Source organism: Herpailurus yagouaroundi, unplaced genomic scaffold (assembly GCF_014898765.1).
Source record: "Herpailurus yagouaroundi ecotype Mexico unplaced genomic scaffold, PumYag 182, whole genome shotgun sequence".
Classification (NCBI taxonomy): Eukaryota; Metazoa; Chordata; class Mammalia; order Carnivora; family Felidae; genus Herpailurus; species Herpailurus yagouaroundi.
This window is the reverse complement of record NW_024412413.1, coordinates 52455095-52472576: the sequence shown is the minus strand read 5'-3', so window position 1 is coordinate 52472576 and position 17482 is coordinate 52455095. Positions and strand designations below refer to the sequence as shown.

Here is a 17482-nt window from a genome sequence, read left to right as displayed (position 1 = left end):
AAAAAAAAAGAATTGACTTAATGCAATTCCTTGAAATTCCAAATAGCAAAGAAAATACTTTGCTCTAGTCTAAGCCTTTGGGTCTTATACCAATATTGGGCCTGATTCTCACAAAGTGACCTTTTCTTCAAACAAATGGATTTTTTTTTTTTTTTTTTTTTAACCAAATGGCTCCAGTTTGCAATTATGTTAGTCCTGGGGTCCAAAGACCATCTCCTATACACCTGAATGTAAAGGAATCTCAGTCTGCTTCTGGAGCAGCGGACCCCCAACCAAAGTTTCTCCCATCAACCAGATAAAGTCTACCTTCTGACTTTATCTCAAAGATAACCATGTTGTGTAGTCCCCTGTTCATGGGCTGATTTGGAAAGGTCCTCAAAGACCATCCAGACTGATAAAGTAGCAGCTCTTACCTTTTCCTAAAGGCACTATCTAAAAACTGTATTGAAGAATTAGTCATTGGGGTCTTGGCTTGCCTAATTAACCAGTGCTTGTTCTAAAATTTAAAAGAAAAAAAAATGTTAATACCAAGTTACTATAATCAAATAAACTACCAGAGTTAATAATGAAAAGGACCGTTTTATACTTCAGCAAAGAGGAACACTTAAGCAACTTCAGACTTCCTCTCCCCTGCCCCATGTGTTTGTAAAAACACGTCCTATAGATTATCACTTGTTCTTTAGCTTCTTCCTACTACCTTCCTAATGAGAGAAGGCCTGGACTCCTTGTTAGCAGCATTAAAACAGATTTAGTAAAAAAAAATACTGAGAAACTACTGGCTAAAAGGAGACTGAATTTGTAACTTTAAGTCTATGCTCTGGGTCTACTGCCCAAACTCCAAAAGGGTAAATATTAACTTTACCTTCCATTAAGTTTTGTCCTCATAAGCCATCATTCTATCACCCTCTATTTTCCTACCCAAGATGATCATCCTAGAGCCTCGGGAAAAATCTCATCATTGCAATTTCCTAAAACTTCAAACTCAAATCTAGAGGGTTCTTCTCATTTAAACAAAACACTCACAGTTCTAAAAAACAAAAACATTCCCATACATCATTAATTCTCTCCTCCCTATTCATAAAGTCCCAAGCCACCATCTCCCAAACTACCATCCTCAAAAGGTTCTTAGTTAGCATGTTTGAGAAATGCTATACAGTGTATCGTCCTGCTGGGAATTCATGTTAGAACAGGAATATCTCTGAGAAATCCTGTAAGAGTGACCTATTTAAAATTCCTCAACTTACTTGCTCATGGGAACTTCTATTAACTGCTTTTGAAACAGTCTGAGAATGACTCTCTAGTTCAAAACTCTGTTCTCTCAGCTTTAAAAATCATACTTAAGCATTTGCCTACAATGTGCCAGGCAACATGCTACTCATTTCTAGGTTCTTTAATCCATATAGCAGCTGCATGAGGAATGAGCATGTCCCACTTTAGACAGAAAAGCAGAAGTGAAGCATCTTGCTCATGTTCAGGTCACTTAGCTAGAAAACGGTAATGCTGAGTCTACTCTAAGACTCATTCTGTCTACCGGTTCACAAACAATGAAGATTTCTGGGTAACACACAGGAGGCAGTTGAGCACTTCTGTCTCTCAATCAGTGAACTGCCTATCCCCTGTGCCAAGGAATGTATAAGTATCCTGCATGTAAAGCAAATATTTAGGTTGTGGTCCTTAATTATATTCCCTGCTCTGGCTCATTTCTCCATTCAACTTCCCCTTCCAATCATTCTGCACTAAGTCACCCCCTCCTTCCCATGCCTCAGGCCTGGTGAGGGCCACCCATAGGAGGCTGCTGCAGGCCTAGCTCAGCCCCAACGGATGTGCCTCAGACACTGAGGAGAACCAGCACAGAAATCATCAGGAGAGTGGGGTGCCTAGGTGGCTCGGTTGGTTAAGTGTCTGACTTTGGCTTAGGTCATGATCTCACGGTTGGGGAGTTCGAGCCCCGCATCAGGCTCTGTACTGACAGCCCGGAGCCTGGAGCCTGCTTCATATTCTGTGTCTCCCTCCCTCTCTCTGCTCCCCCACTGCTCATGCTCTATCTCTGTCTCTCAAAAATAAATATTAAAAAAAAAAAAATTAAAAAAAAAATTATCAAGAGAGCCTGTAGTCAGGAAAGATGGCATTTCTTTAATATTCCCTGTGCACGCTCCAGCTGCTAACTGCATATGCGGCAGGAAGCTTATCCGTACTTCAGAAGTAAGTTTACACTATCTCTTGTACTTGAGACAGGTACAATTACCTTTAAAAGACCTGGAAGGAAAACTGACTACTGGCTCAATGGCTCCCTGACAAGTTACTTATATCGAGTATGGTTTAATTCAAGGATTTGGGGAAGCTACCGTTCCATGGATGTTGAAGTTCTTATTTCTTGGTGCAAAGACATTCTGGAAGGTCTTCTGGTACTGAGGTGCGGCTGTCCAAGGCGAGTGTGGTGCTGGTGTGGAGATCATCATGAAGAATGGCTCAGAGTTGGATTTGTAGTCCAGGAAGCCCAAAGAGATATTAGCCTGAGATACATAAAATCCATCATCATCGACCCTATCCAACAGTTGAGGACCTGAGAGATGCATGTTCTCAGGTAAACAGGAGGTATATGGTCATAGTCACTTTTAAGCAATCTTAAGAATTTTAACAATCTTAATCGAAACATAACCTATGTCACAGTTACTTACAAGTGTGTTGTTAGAACAAATATTTGGGTTTCAGGCAATACTTATTCAAAAAATGTAAAGATATACCATCCTAAGAAAGGAATGAAGGTCCTAATGATTTTACATGATCTAAAGATTGTTATGCTTCCCATAAGAAAAGAAATAGTACTTTGGCCATTCAAGTATTAGCTTATATTAAAACAGCTTAGAGTGTTCCTTTGATACCTTGAAGAATACAAAAAGAGTCAACCTAATTCACAACAGTGGGACAGGTGGATCAAGTTACCTTAATCTTATAAAAAATACACAGAGCGTAGATATCGTAAGTTATGCCAGTGAAAGCAGCTAAGCTGTATGAACAACATTAAATCCAAATACAAACACCAGGTTTTTAATTTATGTTGACTTATATTTTTCATTTGCTTATCTGGAGATACATCACAAAACTGAAAACATCTCACATACATGTTATGCTTTTAATTGTTCTAGTTGAAGGGTGCCTGGCTTAGTCGGTTAGGCATCCAACTCTGGACTTCAGCTCAGGTCACGATCTCACAGTTCGTGAGTTTGAGCCCCGCATTGAGCTCTGCACTGACAGCACAGACCTTGCTTGCGATTCTCTCTCTCCTTCTCACTCTGCTCCTCCCCTGCTCTCTCGCTCTCTCTCTCAAAATAAGTAAATAAACTTAAAAAAAAAATTGTTCTGGTTGTTATGTTTTCATTTATCCCCATCACTAAAGTCAAAGGATACTTGACTGCATCGATTTCCTTTTACCATCCTACCCACCTGCTTGAGCCCTGTCAGAAGCCTGTGGTTTCTCCAACATGCCAAGCATACTCCTGCCTCAGGGCCCTCACACTTGTTGTTCCCTCTGTCTGCGGCAACCTCTCTCCTGATCTGCACAGCTCAATCTCACCTCTGTCAGTGTTATCTAAGTAACCCCCATACCCTGCCTTATTTCTCTAACGGGTTACCAAGAGGGACTCTGCTTCATCTACTGAACACATGTTATGCTGGGGTCTCAAATATTTGCTGAATGAATACTCTATGGAGGGGTATCATTAGAAACACTTTAGATGGGAAAGAAAAGTCCTAAATTCACCCAGTTTCAGTAATTTTGATATATTAATACACAATGCCTTAAGAACTCCCAATCCCTATCTCCCCACCCTCATGGTGAAGCTGCCATCTCATAGCTGGTGAGTGAAACGGGGGTCAAGATTAAAAACCTCTAAAATAAAACCTCTTCAAAGTAATCTCTATAGTCTTAGAGATTAGCCTTTGGAAAAGGGATTTGTTGCTGGAATTTCAGGAACATTAGCTTTGAGCCTGGCTTATATGCAAAGAAAAATACCCTCAGGAGTTTTTAATCAGTTGGAAATATTCCTTGGCAGTTAAAAGAAGTTATTATTCATTCACATTACTCAATATGACCAAACCCAAAGGTTTCCTAGGCAGAGCCTTCGATCATTTGTAAAACAAACCTGCAAGGACAGGGCTTCAGTAACTCACCAGAACATCTGTCAGGTAGTCCACACTGTAGTTTTCACCATGCTTTCGTGCCTTCCCATTGATAGAGAGGGTATAATTATAGTATTTAGAATTCTTTTCCTATTAAGACAGGAAAGTAAAAGTTGTTATGAGGTCAGCACCCCAAACAAAAGTCAAAATCGTGCTGGGCTAACCTATACTGTTTAATTAGTGATAGGACATCAAAAAAAAAAAAAAAAAAAGGCAATTAAGTCAATATTGAATCAGATTTTACATTATCTCAATACTGAATCGGATTCTTTGAAGTTTTATGAACTACTAACATAGTTTCAGTAACATGTCCTAGTTTAAAATGCCACAAGTAGGTCAGGTAGAACAGCAAAATGTAGTTAAACTCTGTGTGATGCAGGAAAAATATCCCGCAGGGAGTGACTTGTAAATCAACAGACTTTGTTTTAAGGAGATAAAATAGCTACTCATAAACACAAAGCAATTTATGTGAAAAATCAGAACTAAATTAGAGAGTAAATATATTTCATATCTGTAGGGCTGCGTGTAATTGCCAATGACTTCAGTAATCACTCACCAAGGCGTACCAGTAACTCCAGCCCAGAGGAACATGCTCTAGTCCACCTGCATCTGGGGCTCCATACTGAAAAGCAAGACAAGTGGGGCATCAGAAATCCTTAGACATGACCAGATCAGAAAGAAAGGAAACTTTTAGAATCTTTTTACTCCATTTTAATTTTTTTAAAGATGGGCACATTTAATTTTATTAATTTTTTTAAACGTTTATTTATTTACTAGAGACAGAGCAAGCAAGCATGCACCAGTGGGAGAGGGACACAGAGAAAGAGGAAGACACAGAATCCAAAACAGGCTCCAGGCTCCGTGCTGTCAGTGCAGAGCCTGATACGGGGCTTGAATTCACTAACTGTGAGGTCATGACATGAGCCAAAGTCAGCCGCTTAACTGAACCACCCAGGCGCTCCTAGAAATCTTTTTAGATCAGTGCCTGAAACATGATAGATGTGGGGTGCCTGGGTGGCTCAGTCAATTAAGCATCCGACTGCAGCTCAGGTCATGATCTCACGGTTTGGGAGTTCGAGCTCCGCATCAGGCTCAGGCTCTGTGCTGACAGCTCAGAGCCCGGAGCCTGTTTCAGATTCCATGTCTCCCTCTCTCTGCTGCTCCCCTGCTCGACTGTATCTCTCAAAAATGAATAAACATAAAAACTGAAACATGGTAGATGCTCAATTTTCCCAAACACATAAACCAGTCAAAAAGTAAAGAATATAATCCTAGGAATTTCTGAAGAAGGAGTTTGCAAACTAATGGCCACTAGGTCAAATCTAACCTGCCAACTGTTTTATATGATCAGCAAGCTGGGAGTTTTTTCCCAACCATTAAAAAATGCAAAAACAGGGGCACCTGAGTGGCTCAGCACGTTAAGTGTCCAACTTTGGCTTGGGTCACGATCTCACCGTTCATGAGTTCAAGCCCCATGCCAGGCTCCATGCTGACAGTTTGGAGCCTGATTTGGATTCTGTCTTCCTCTCTCTCTGCTCTGTCTCAAGTATAAATAAACATTTAGAAAAAAAAAAACAACTTTAAAATACAAAAACAGGGGCGCCTGGGTGGCTCAGTCGATTGAACGTCCGACTTCGGCTCAGGTCATGATCTCACGGTCCGTGAGTTCGAGCCCCGCATCGGGCTCTGTGCTGACAGCTCAGAGCCTGGAGCCTGCTTCAGATTCTGTGTCTCCCTCTCTCTCTGCCCCTCCCCCACTCATACTCTGTCAAAAATAAACAAACATTAAAAAAATACGAAAACAATAGAGTATTTTGTGACATGTGACAGTTACATGAAATTGAAATGTCAGTGATAATGAACTTTTATTGGAACGCAGCTTCACTCACTGTTGATTTTTATAATGTGTATGGTTGCTTTCATGCTACAACAGCAGAGTCAAATACAGAAGTCCACCCTTACACTATGTCACAATGCCTACGTCATTCACCTCATTTCATCTCATCACGTAGTATTTTATCATCTCACATCATGCCAGAAGAGTAAGTACAGTGCAATGAGATATTTTGAGAGAGACCATATTCACATAACTTTTATTGCATTATATTGCTATAACTGTTTCTTATATTAGCCGTTATTAATCTGTTACTGTGCCTAATTTATAAATGACACTTTATCACAGGTACATATGTACAGGTAAAAACATAGTATATATAAGGTTCAGTACTATCCATAGTTTCAGGCTGGGAAAATATCCCCCATAGGTAAGGGGATGGGGAGTGGGGGCAGAGAATTCTGTCATCACAAAAAAGACATGGCCTGCAGAGCCTAAAATATTTACTTCTGGCCCTTTCCAGAAAAAGTCCACGTGGCTTACACCACAGGGTTCATTTCCTGAGCTACTGATGGCATAGACTGAATACTCCAACTAACCTTGTGGCTCACAAGGCCAAAATAATATTATGAACTCTCAGCCTACAACTTGTGCTGATGATGAAATCTACTTTTGGAGCTCAACTTATTTGAAGAGATGAATAAATAACCATAGAATCATCCCTTTTTTCCTTGACAAGGTTTACTACTGCCTTACATTTAAGGAAGAATCCTTGAGAAATCTTCATATTTTTTTAAAAAAATGTTTATTTATTTATTTTGAGAGAGAGAGAATATCCCAAGCAGGCTCTGCACTGGGGACTCAATCCCACAACCTGTGAGATCATGACCTGAGCCAAAACCAAGAGTCAGACGCTTCACTGACTGAGCCACCCAGGAGCCCTAAGAGATCTTCATATTTTAGTGAATTTCTCCTAATTTTATATACATTATATGATCTTTGATACGCAAAGTAGTACATGTTCTGTTTATGTTCCACATCCTTATCTCGATAACCTAGTATCTGTACTTATTTATCATGATTCTTTTTAAATAGACTCTTCTTTCAAACTCACAAGGTTGTAAGTTCTCTAAATTACTGTAGGGAGGGAAAGAATGAACAGAAAATTCAGATATTAGGATCTCCAGCAACCATGGATAAAGTGTATAAAAAAATATACATCTTTTCTTTGTCCTGCATCCCCTCTTCTAGTTTTACTAGAAGAGACAACCCAAACACTCAAACTATAATTCCTTTAAATTTGAACTCTAAAAGCGAAGGCCAATGTGGTAAATGTGGGGGCCATGAAATCTGGCCTTGGCAGGCTATAAGGGGTATCTCTCCATCCAGGCGCACGAGAGGCCAGCATATCAACCACATAGTCATATGCTTTAATGGCCTGAATATCCCAGGCTCTGAGTGCTTTCCCTTCATTACTGATCTCTCCACATATTGTTCCCATTTTTTTTCAGGTTAGGACATGGGTTGCGATGCAGGAAAGATGGTAGAAGGAAAAAATTCTTCACTTTGATCTTGATAAAGGGGGAAATGTAAACAAAAATGACAAACAGCCACATGACAAGCAAAATTCTTAAAGAAAAAGGGGCAGATGCATCAGACAGCAGCAGTCATAGGACCATTTTTAAATAAATGCTATGAGGCTACTTAAAGGAAGAATTACTGGGGCACCTGGGTGGCTCAGTCGGTTAAGCCTCCAACTCTTGATTTCATCTCAGGTCATGATCTCATGTTCGTGGGTTCAAGCCCTGCATTGGGCTCTGCACTGGCAGGGCAGAGCCTGCTTGGGATTCTCTCTCTCTCCCTCTCTCTCTGCCCCTCCCCTGCTCTCTCTCGGAAAATAAATAAACTTAAAAAAAAAAAAAAGGAAGAATAACTATAGTACCCAAATCATGCAAATATGTTCATGTAAGTAAATTCTTGTTTAATGGGAAGATTAGGAGAAAACATCTACCAAGAACATTTTAACATGACTCAAATGGATACTAATTGAAAAACAACATGCATTACGTTAATTCACATTTGTAAGGCTTTTTTTTTTTTTTTAAAGGAATAACTAGATCATTTAACATACCTCATTTAAGTACTTCCCTGCGAAAAAGGTCTGATAACCACACACTGATCTGAGAATTGCTGGGAAAGTATTTGGTTCTTGGATCTTCTGCCAAGACTTACTACTGCAGTTTCCCTCTAAAGTGTTGTTAACAACGTGATGATTATGTGGATACTTCCCCGTCAAGATACTGGCTCTGCTTGGGCAGCAAAGAGCACTTGGCACATACTACAAAGGGAACAGAAGCAAAAAAACCCAGTTACACAAGAAAGATGGATTTCTTAGCATTTCTAAACAGGATAAAGAAAGCTGTTCAATACTCTAACTTTGCATTTCTAGTTTCCCATGGAATAGAGGTTTTTTTGTTTTTGTTTTTTTAAACACATGACACACTTCAGAGCTGCTTTAAGTCACATAATGGAGGCAATAAATGAGATAGAACAAACCAAGAGAACAGATTTCTTTTGCAGTTGGATTCTTGCTGCAGAATAACAGTGATTCTAATCTCATCTGCCAAAGAAATATTTACAAGGTAGGAACCGGGTCTTAACGAAGATAAAGAGTATCACTTGAGGGGCACCTGGGTGGCGCAGTCGGTTAGGCGTCCGACTTCAGCCAGGTCACGATCTCACGGTCCGTGAGTTCGAGCCCCGCGTCAGGCTCTGGGCTGATGGCTCCGAGCCTGGAGCCTGTTTCCGATTCTGTGTCTCCCTCTCTCTCTGCCCCTCCCCCGTTCATGCTCTGTTTCTCTCTGTCCCAAAAATAAATAAACGTTGAAAAAAAAAATTAAAAAAAAAAAAAAAAAAAGAGTATCACTTGAACCTAATGTAGCTGAGAGGCACAGGTTCAGTTTTCAGGATAATCTGTAGTTTTATACATTTCCTGTGTCACTTAAGACACTGGACATAGCTTTTCTGCTCTAATTGTATTTCTGTTAGCACCTATCATCAATAAATTTAGCCCATTCTACCCGATATTTGTATAGGTCTTAGTACACATCACCAAGCCACTTTACAGAGAGTTAATACTAGCCTATACTCGCACCAGCAGGGAAGGAATGCTCATTCAAGCACACCCTTGCCAAAATTACATATTATCTCTTTTAAATACTCAGCATTTCTTTGGCCTTTCAAATTGGATTTGGCATTTTTAAGTACTGGTGAGGATGAACATTCTCCACATGCATACTGACCAATTATGTTTACGTGAATGATTTGTTCACGAGCTTTGCACATTTTTTTCCTCCTGGGGCATGAGCTTCTTGTTACATAAAATTTGAGTTAAGGAAGGACTCAGTCACATTACAAATACATACTTGCCATTTTTTACTTTTGCCTTTTGTTAGATATTTGACTTCTGTAATCTTTACATTGGCAACCCTTGGATTCCTTTCCCATTTTTGTTTGCTGACCTATTTTTTGGCCAATGTCACACTGTTTACTGTATCTTCATATTTCATTTTATTATCTGGAAGAGCAATTTCTTCCTTTAAGAAATTACCTTGATTGTTCTAACCTACTTATACTTCCAGATAAATCTGAAATCCCTTTATTCAGCATAAAAAAAATCTTGTTGGGCTTCTGATCAGAATAAATTAATCTTGTGTCTTCCCACAGAAAATGATGGGTGTATCTACATATTAAAGATTTTTATTATACCACTCATGAAGTTCTGTACCTTTATTTATATAGGTCTTAACTATTACTGGCCACCAACAGCTATTCCGAGAGTCTGCTATATGAATGGGATCTTTTCTCTCTCCTCCCCAGTACTTCTCTAACTGGTTATACAGAAGAAAGTTATTTTTGTTTTTTCATTTCTATTTTACCAAACTCAATTAACTTAAAAAGTTTTCCAACAGTTCCGTGTTTTCTAGGTAAAAAATCCAAAGAAGTGGAAATAATAATTTTGTCTTTTCCAGTCTTCCAACTAATTCCACAAGATACCAATGACCAGACAGTTCAGAAAAGCATTCAGTGACAAGTATTATGCCCTTGTCTCGTTCCTAACAGCAATGCTCTGAGTCTTTCACCTCAGCTATAAGGCGTGGTATGCTATTTGTTTGAAATACTCATCACAGTAAGGATGCACTTTTATCAGCGTAATAAACTACCAGGAAAGGATGCTAAATTTCGGAGGACTCTCAAGCATCTATTAACATGAACATCACATTTTTCATTTTTCAACTACTGATCTTGTTGGACAGTATAATAACCACCATTATGTAGTACTATGAGTCAAGTGCTTGTGTTACATGTACCAATTAATTTAACATCACAAAGACCTTCAGATAGGATTTAGTACTCCCATTTACAAGTGGGGAGACCAAGGGCCAGAAACCTGCCCAAGGTCACACAGGTAGAAAAGAGGTAGAGATGGCATTCAAACTAGGTGATCCAGCTCCAGGCTCTGTGCTCTTAAGCACAACACTGTGCTGGTGTTTAATGGATTTCCTGCTAAGCTAGACTACTACTTACTGGATTATGTGCATGGTTCCTGAATTTTGTTAGTATTTTATTACGGATTTTTACATCCGTCTTCATACACACGTATATATTTGTACCTCACGTACACACATACGTGAATATACATACGCACACAGATGTCAGTTTTGTTTGGTTGCTATTATCTTTCTCAGGTTTGACTATCAGGGTTAACTGGACTTTTGTAACATGGCCTGCAAGCATTTACCACAAGGCAATTTACATAGCATGAATGTTACATGACTCCTAACATCCATTTTCAAACCTCCAACAATGACGTTTTGAAACAAAATTCTCTAGTTCTGAGCTATAGAGCAAACTGGCTCAGACAATATCTACAATTAACATTCAATTAGTTAAAAAGTAATGCTTCAATTAAAAGAATTTAAATCACATTAAATAAGGTTTTTCCTTTAAATCAAGCATCTAACTAGGAAAAAAACCACATAGATTACACTAGATTACCCGAAAGAGAGTGTTTCTTCCTAGAACATGAACAGGAAGTCTCACAAAATTAAATTCAAAACTTACAGCACTGGAGAAGGTCATCCCCATTTCTCCAATGAGAGCCTTGGTTTTTTTTAGTGGTGTCTGCAAAGTAAATAATTATCTGTTAAACCATTTCCTCCAATAAACAAAACACACAGACCAAAACTCATGGTTTTTGCATCTTACTCGCAATTATCAGCTCCATCAGACACTAAGAAACCACCAAGAGTCCTGTGTGATTCTTGAGATGAACCAAACAGGTTTGGTTACAGTCAGTTATGTCCCATGCAAAAGTTCAGAGGGGTCATAATGCTTACAGGAAGGGAATGTTCACAGCTGACAGCATTATTCCAGCAATGCTCATTTCAACGTGATGAAATTTTGGTGCTCTCATTCATCACCAGCCCCCTTACAAGACAGATAGGGCAGATCTCCATTAATTCATCTTTAGAAGCAGGCTGTGGGATAGGATATGAAAGGAGCCTTCCACCCTTTAAAACAGAAATAACACTTAGATTCTCAAGGCCAGATAAAGCCCTGAGGCCCAGAAGAGGACTCAAATATCACACATTCAGTAGTGGAGCCTAAATCATGCTTTTCAGATATAAGCTCAGAACCCTGTGCACTAGACCAATCACCACCTCAGGTAAGGACTTGAACTAGGTGGCAAGTAGTAGAACAATTAATCTCAAATCCTAGAGTGAGGATAAAAGTATGAAGGTCATTTAAATACAAATAAAAGGAACACTAACAATATTCAGATTCCAGACAAAAAGAGGCTCAGTTTAGTTGTATTATATGAATCAGTTCACAATGTTATTGAAGTACTTTTTAAATACAAGACCATATTCTGTGTTCAAGTATATCTTATTGTGTAATAATTCCTTAAAAATAATCTAAATATATGTTAACAAGGGTCTTGTTTACAATACTATATAAATCACTCTCTCCCACTAATTTCTATAGATAGTAAAAGATATAAGGGACCCATAAACTCGAAAGGATGAGAATTCTAACTTATTCAAGAAGGCCTTTCAAAATTTCATGAGTAGATCCATAATAGGTTCCCAGGAAATACTAAATATACAAGGTCTTCGCTAACCTTCAGAGGCAATGTCACTGGCTATGATCTCTCACAAAACATCACTGGGTGGTTATCTTTAGGTAAAGAATACTGGGCTGACTGAAACCCTGGTGTGATGCAAAATCTGAGTTATGACGACACAGGGAGGGGAAATGAGAATACAAAGTGTAAGTGGGGAAAAGGACTATGTGAGTTGATTATATGGGACTTAATCCTCAAACTGTCTGGTCAACACACAAAGCTCCTGAAGAGTATCTGATTTATAGTAATCACACTATAGTAATTTATAGTAATCACACTATAAAAAAATGTGTGATTTTTTTGTTTTTGAGAGAGAGTACGTGTGGTGGAGGGGCAGAGATAGAAAATCCCAAGCAGGTTCCATGCCCAGCACAGAGTCCGACGCGGGGCTCAACCTCACATTCCTAAGATCATAACCTGAGCTGAAATTGAACCAGATGCTTAGCCAACTGAGCCACCCACATGCCCCTACACTGTGTGATTATAGCCTACTTATTCAACACTTAATAATTCATCAGTGTGTCAGGCACTGATCTAGGCAATGATGGATCAAAGACAGAAGGTCCTTGCCCTCATGACCTTTGTATTCTTGGAGACTTAAACTAACAGGTAAATAATCATTTCAGGCAGTGAAAAGCACTACAAGCAGAGTAAACCAGGATGATGTGCTTACAGCTGGTGGGAGGAAAGGGGGAAACTACTTTAGATGGGTGGTCAGGAGAAGCCTCTCTCAGCAGGTAACTTTGGTGCTTAGCATCACATGACAAGGAGGTCAGCCAGGCAAAGATCCAGGAGAAGGTGTTTTCAGGCTGAGTGAATAGGAAGTACGAGGGCTGCCAGAAAAGGAAAGAGGCACATGTGAGGAATAGAAAGAAGGCGAATATGGCAGAAGTAGCACAGCAAGTAAAGGAGACTGTGGTGTTAGACAAGGTCAAAGCATCAGGCAGGAGCCAGCAGATGATGCAAGGCTGCACAGGAACACAGATTCTATTGGAAGTAAGACATTTACATTAAGGACCATAATTTTTATACTGTTAACACCAGTGTGGTGATAACCATCATCTATGCTTCATCAAACAAATCCTTTTATTTTTTTTAAAGTTCACTTATTTATTTTTGAAAGAGACAGTGTAAGCAGGGGAGGAGCAGAGAGACTGAGAGAGAATCCCAAGCAGGCTCTGCACGGTCACCACAGAGCCCCATGCCGGGCTCAAACTCACAAACTGTGAGATCATGACCTGAGCTGAAATCAAGAGTTGGACGCTTAACCGACTAAGCCACCCAGATGCCCCAAATAAATCCTAGACAAGAAACCCCACTGTATTGAAGATGTGTGTCCATGCTAATCTGAATACTAAAATGGAGCCTTAAGATGTAAGAAAAGACGGCTGCAAGGCTGGTCAGGTAAAGGATGTACAGTACTGTTTAAGCAGCAGCCAATCTTATACCTGAATATAGGTAGATGTGTTATACTTTAACTCGTCCAAAGCAAACCCCTTCCATAAAAATCCTAAGGAGTCATTTACTTTCTTGGTTCCTGCGTATAACTGCTCTGAAATAAAGTTTTCACAATTCTAAGAAAAATCTATGGCGAATTTTTCTTTTAACAACCACTTTTAAAGACCTCTTTCGTTCAAATAAAGCAAACACGTGATGCCGTCTTCTCCTACATTTCATCATGACTCCTTCCCTTGTTTCCTTGAAATTCCGACCAAGTGTCACTTTTTCCAGAGCGAATGATTTTACAAAAGAGCAACCTGTGCCTCTGTGAAGCACACTGGGTCCATCACACCATAACAACATTCAAGCAAAATCAAGAAATAGGAACTGTTCCCAAAGCCAAAGCCCCAAAGTCCCACAGATGACACCTGTAAACAAATACAGTGAAATGTGAAAGATGATGCAGAAAAGGCTATTTCAAAGATGACTAAAAGATTCTACATGAAACAACAATCACACAAATGCTGTAATCCTTTGACCTGAGCTAGTCTGGTGGACTAGCTGTTTATTTTGCCAACTGTGGCCGCAATTCACAATCTTTTTTGAGTCAGAGACTTCACTGTCTCCATAAAAGATAATACGCAGACTTTTACATGTAGATTAAGGAGTTCTGTGACCCCACCGGTGCCCCTCAGTATCATCTAAAGAATCTCTGATCTGTGGTAGAAGGGTCTATGCTGATGTGGACACGTGGAATGGCATCTGGTAAGTCACTATTACCACACTGTTCTAGAATAGGAGAAAAACGGGGCTCTGGGACCGTAAGACACCAGATTTTGCCCCTTATTAGCTATGTGAACTTTGGCCAAGTTACTTAACCCCCTCTCAGTATTAGTCTCCTCTTATTTAAGGAAAGGATAATACCTACAGCAGAGGACTCCTGTAATGACTGAAGCACAAGTTTAATACTTCACACTCTTAACTGGCTCCAGTAGGTTTTCAAGCAGTTATTGTCTTAGTGCTTTCCCTTCAAGTCCTCTTTAACAACTAGTGGTAGAATATTCTGAAAAAGGCTAAAAGAGAAGCCAGAATACTCCAGAGAGTTGGAAGCATTAAATCTGACTTGTGCCCTCCACTCCATTTTGGCTCGTCTCTCTAGTACAAACGCCTATAAAAAAGAATCTGCTACTGGTTTAGAGAAGCAAACACAACACGCTAGGGGAAAAAGAACTCAAATATATACAGACCACATCTGTGGTCCCTAAGAACTAAGACAATTCTGAACTCCTTACATTTTAGTGATAAAGTCTTGTTTTCACCAGAGATGTGAAAGCTTGACCTTTTAATTGTTTTAGTCACTATGCTATTACTAATTTTTTATAGAGATGGCTTGCTTTTTCTAGACAAAACATTAAAAAAAATTTTTTTTTTGTTTACTTACTTTGAGAGAGAGAGAGCATGCACGCTCAAGAGTGTGCACAAGAAGGGCAGAGAGAGAGAGAGGGAGAAAGAGAATCCAAAGCAGGCTTGGCAATGATAGTGCAGAGCCCAATGTTGGGGCTGGATCTCAGGAAACGTGACATCATGACCTGACCCAAAATCAAGACTTGGACGCTTAACCAACGGAGCCACCCAGGTGCCCCCTAGACAAAATACCTCAAGGGAATTTTGTGAGAAGGGTAAGAGCAGTGGTTGAAATGGAAAGAACAAAGTAAATTCCAGGAGAGCATTTAAGTCAAGACTCTTCAATGTCAATGTGGCTGAGTGGAAACCAAAAGGCAACGAGGCATATGTGGCAGGAAGAAGCATGGAGTCAAAATGCAAGCATCTTAAACATCAACTAGAAAAGAGTCTCATAGCTGTGGACACAGCCCCTGAGTAAGAAATAACATCTTAATCCATAACCCTTTAATATACATATAGATTGTATACTTTGCCCCATGTGCCACACCAACATTTTCTATTCTACTTTATTCCACAGGAAAGTAAAAATGCTGTTAGCTACTCACTAAACTGATTTCACAACTCACTCATGGGTTGCAGTCAGCTGCAGGACAGTGAGGTAGGGAATTCCCACACAGTGTAAATTAGGAACCTCTTGCCTGAAGTGTTTTCATAGTCTCAACATTAAGCTGAAAGCAACAAGAGAACTGAAAGGAAGAAAAAAATAAAGCAGACCTTTAAAAAAAAAAAAAAAAAAGCCATACCCAGGATCAGAGCACTGAGGGTTTCAACTACTTAAGCGCCTTGGGAAAGCCACTCTCTGGGGCCTCCATGACTAGGGGGCTGGCTGAGTGCTCCTGAAGGTCGTAAATTCCAGATCTCTAAGATACAGAAGCAAAATGAACTCCGGGCAAGAACGAAGTCTCATGACAAAACATTTAAAATGGAACACGGACAGCAGTAGCCAATGCAGCAGCCAGGTGTTCAATCAGGCTAATTGAATTTTCTTGATTGTTGCGAGGCAAAAGGCTCCCTGAGTAGTTGACAACCTACCTACCGGGTTAGTTCATCTCGGCATTGATTTTACAAATAAATATCAGGCACAGACATTGTACACAGGGACAAATTCAGAGGTGGCCTAGGTCCTTCACAGAGGAAGGACCTAGGGCTGGACTTGACCTCTGATCCTTCAAACCAAAAAAAGAGCAATAAAAGTTTGCGTGCTTTTAGCCAGCACCTGCTCCTCGGTGGCTCAGCCCATCCCTAACTGGCGTCCACATGTTCATTTTGAGCTGTAAACGCGAGCTCCGCAGCACTAAGGTCCAGACTAGAAGCTCCGTGTGGTGCGTGCAGGTGTCTACTCAAACAGACGCGAGACAGAGACGCGGGAGAAAGAGGAAAGAGTCCTGCAAACCCTGAACTTCCGTAAGGGGTCCGGCGTGGCAAAAGCGAACCTCTCCCGGGGGGAAAAGCTGCCAGCTGAGGGAATTGGGGTGGGGACGGCGAAAGAGGGCAAGGAAACTGGGGGTCAGCCCGGGAGATGGAGGGGCGGGGCAGAAATTGAAGAGTTACCATGCCGCCGAGCACTTCGTCCTGGTCGTCGGTGAGGAGCAGCACCACATTGGGCCTCCGAGAACCCGCCGCCACCCCAGAGACCCCCAGGCAGCTGCCCAGCAGCAGCAGCAGCAGCGCTGGGCTGCAGGAAGGCAGGTGACGGGGGTTGTCCCGCCGGGGCCCAGTTGGGGCCAGAGGCAGGAGCCACATGGCGGACACAGCGCCGGGGCGGCCCCGGGACCGAGTGGAGGGAGGCGCAGGTGTCTGAAAAGCTAGAGGAGAAGGACCTGCAGGAAGAAAGGGATTGCACGGGAAAGGCCCCGGGGCTGGGGTCAGGCGTTTTCTCCCCTAGCACGATCACGTGAGCCGGGGACTGGAGGCGGAGCACACCGAGCAATCACGTGAAGAGCGATAGGGTCTGACTGCGGGCGGAAGGGGAGGGAGGACGGACCACCCGGCCGGAAACCGGAAGTGGGCGAAAAAAAGGTCCGAGAGCCGGACCTGGACTTGCTTCATTCTCAGGCTGGGGTTGGGTTCTCGGGGGACGTGAAGCTTAATGGTTGGTGTAAGGTTTAAAATGGAGAGAAGATAAGATGGAATGGAGGAGAGAATCAGCTCACAGTAAGCGATTAAGAGAAGGGAGAAATGTACCTACCGCATAGTAAGATCAGCTGGTGGGCGAAGTCGGCTCTGTCATATTTAATCTCCGAGTCCACACTCACTGATGGCCTTACAGTTAATCATTTCTAATTTTCTCTACCACCCACCTACTAAATTTGGAGCTGGATACCAGGTTAGCATTCTTAATTTCAAGCCTCGGCTGATAACATAATTTCAAACAAGCA

At 41.0% G+C, this 17482-nt stretch overlaps 1 protein-coding gene across 1 annotated transcript in view; it reads right to left on the bottom strand.

The window, feature by feature from the left end:
- Nucleotides 1–17026, bottom strand: part of GNS (glucosamine (N-acetyl)-6-sulfatase) — a 56411-nt gene extending 39385 nt beyond the window's left edge. The window contains exons 1-7 of the mRNA XM_040491507.1: nucleotides 16656–17026; nucleotides 11138–11197; nucleotides 8145–8351; nucleotides 4736–4801; nucleotides 4171–4269; nucleotides 2346–2513; nucleotides 414–496 (exon numbers count right to left, since the gene is read on the bottom strand). Coding sequence (XP_040347441.1) covers nucleotides 414–496; nucleotides 2346–2513; nucleotides 4171–4269; nucleotides 4736–4801; nucleotides 8145–8351; nucleotides 11138–11197; nucleotides 16656–16847 — 875 coding nt within the window. The 5' untranslated portion in view covers nucleotides 16848–17026. The remainder of the gene's footprint in view (nucleotides 1–413; nucleotides 497–2345; nucleotides 2514–4170; nucleotides 4270–4735; nucleotides 4802–8144; nucleotides 8352–11137; nucleotides 11198–16655) is intronic.
- Between the last annotated feature and the right edge of the window lie 456 nt (nucleotides 17027–17482).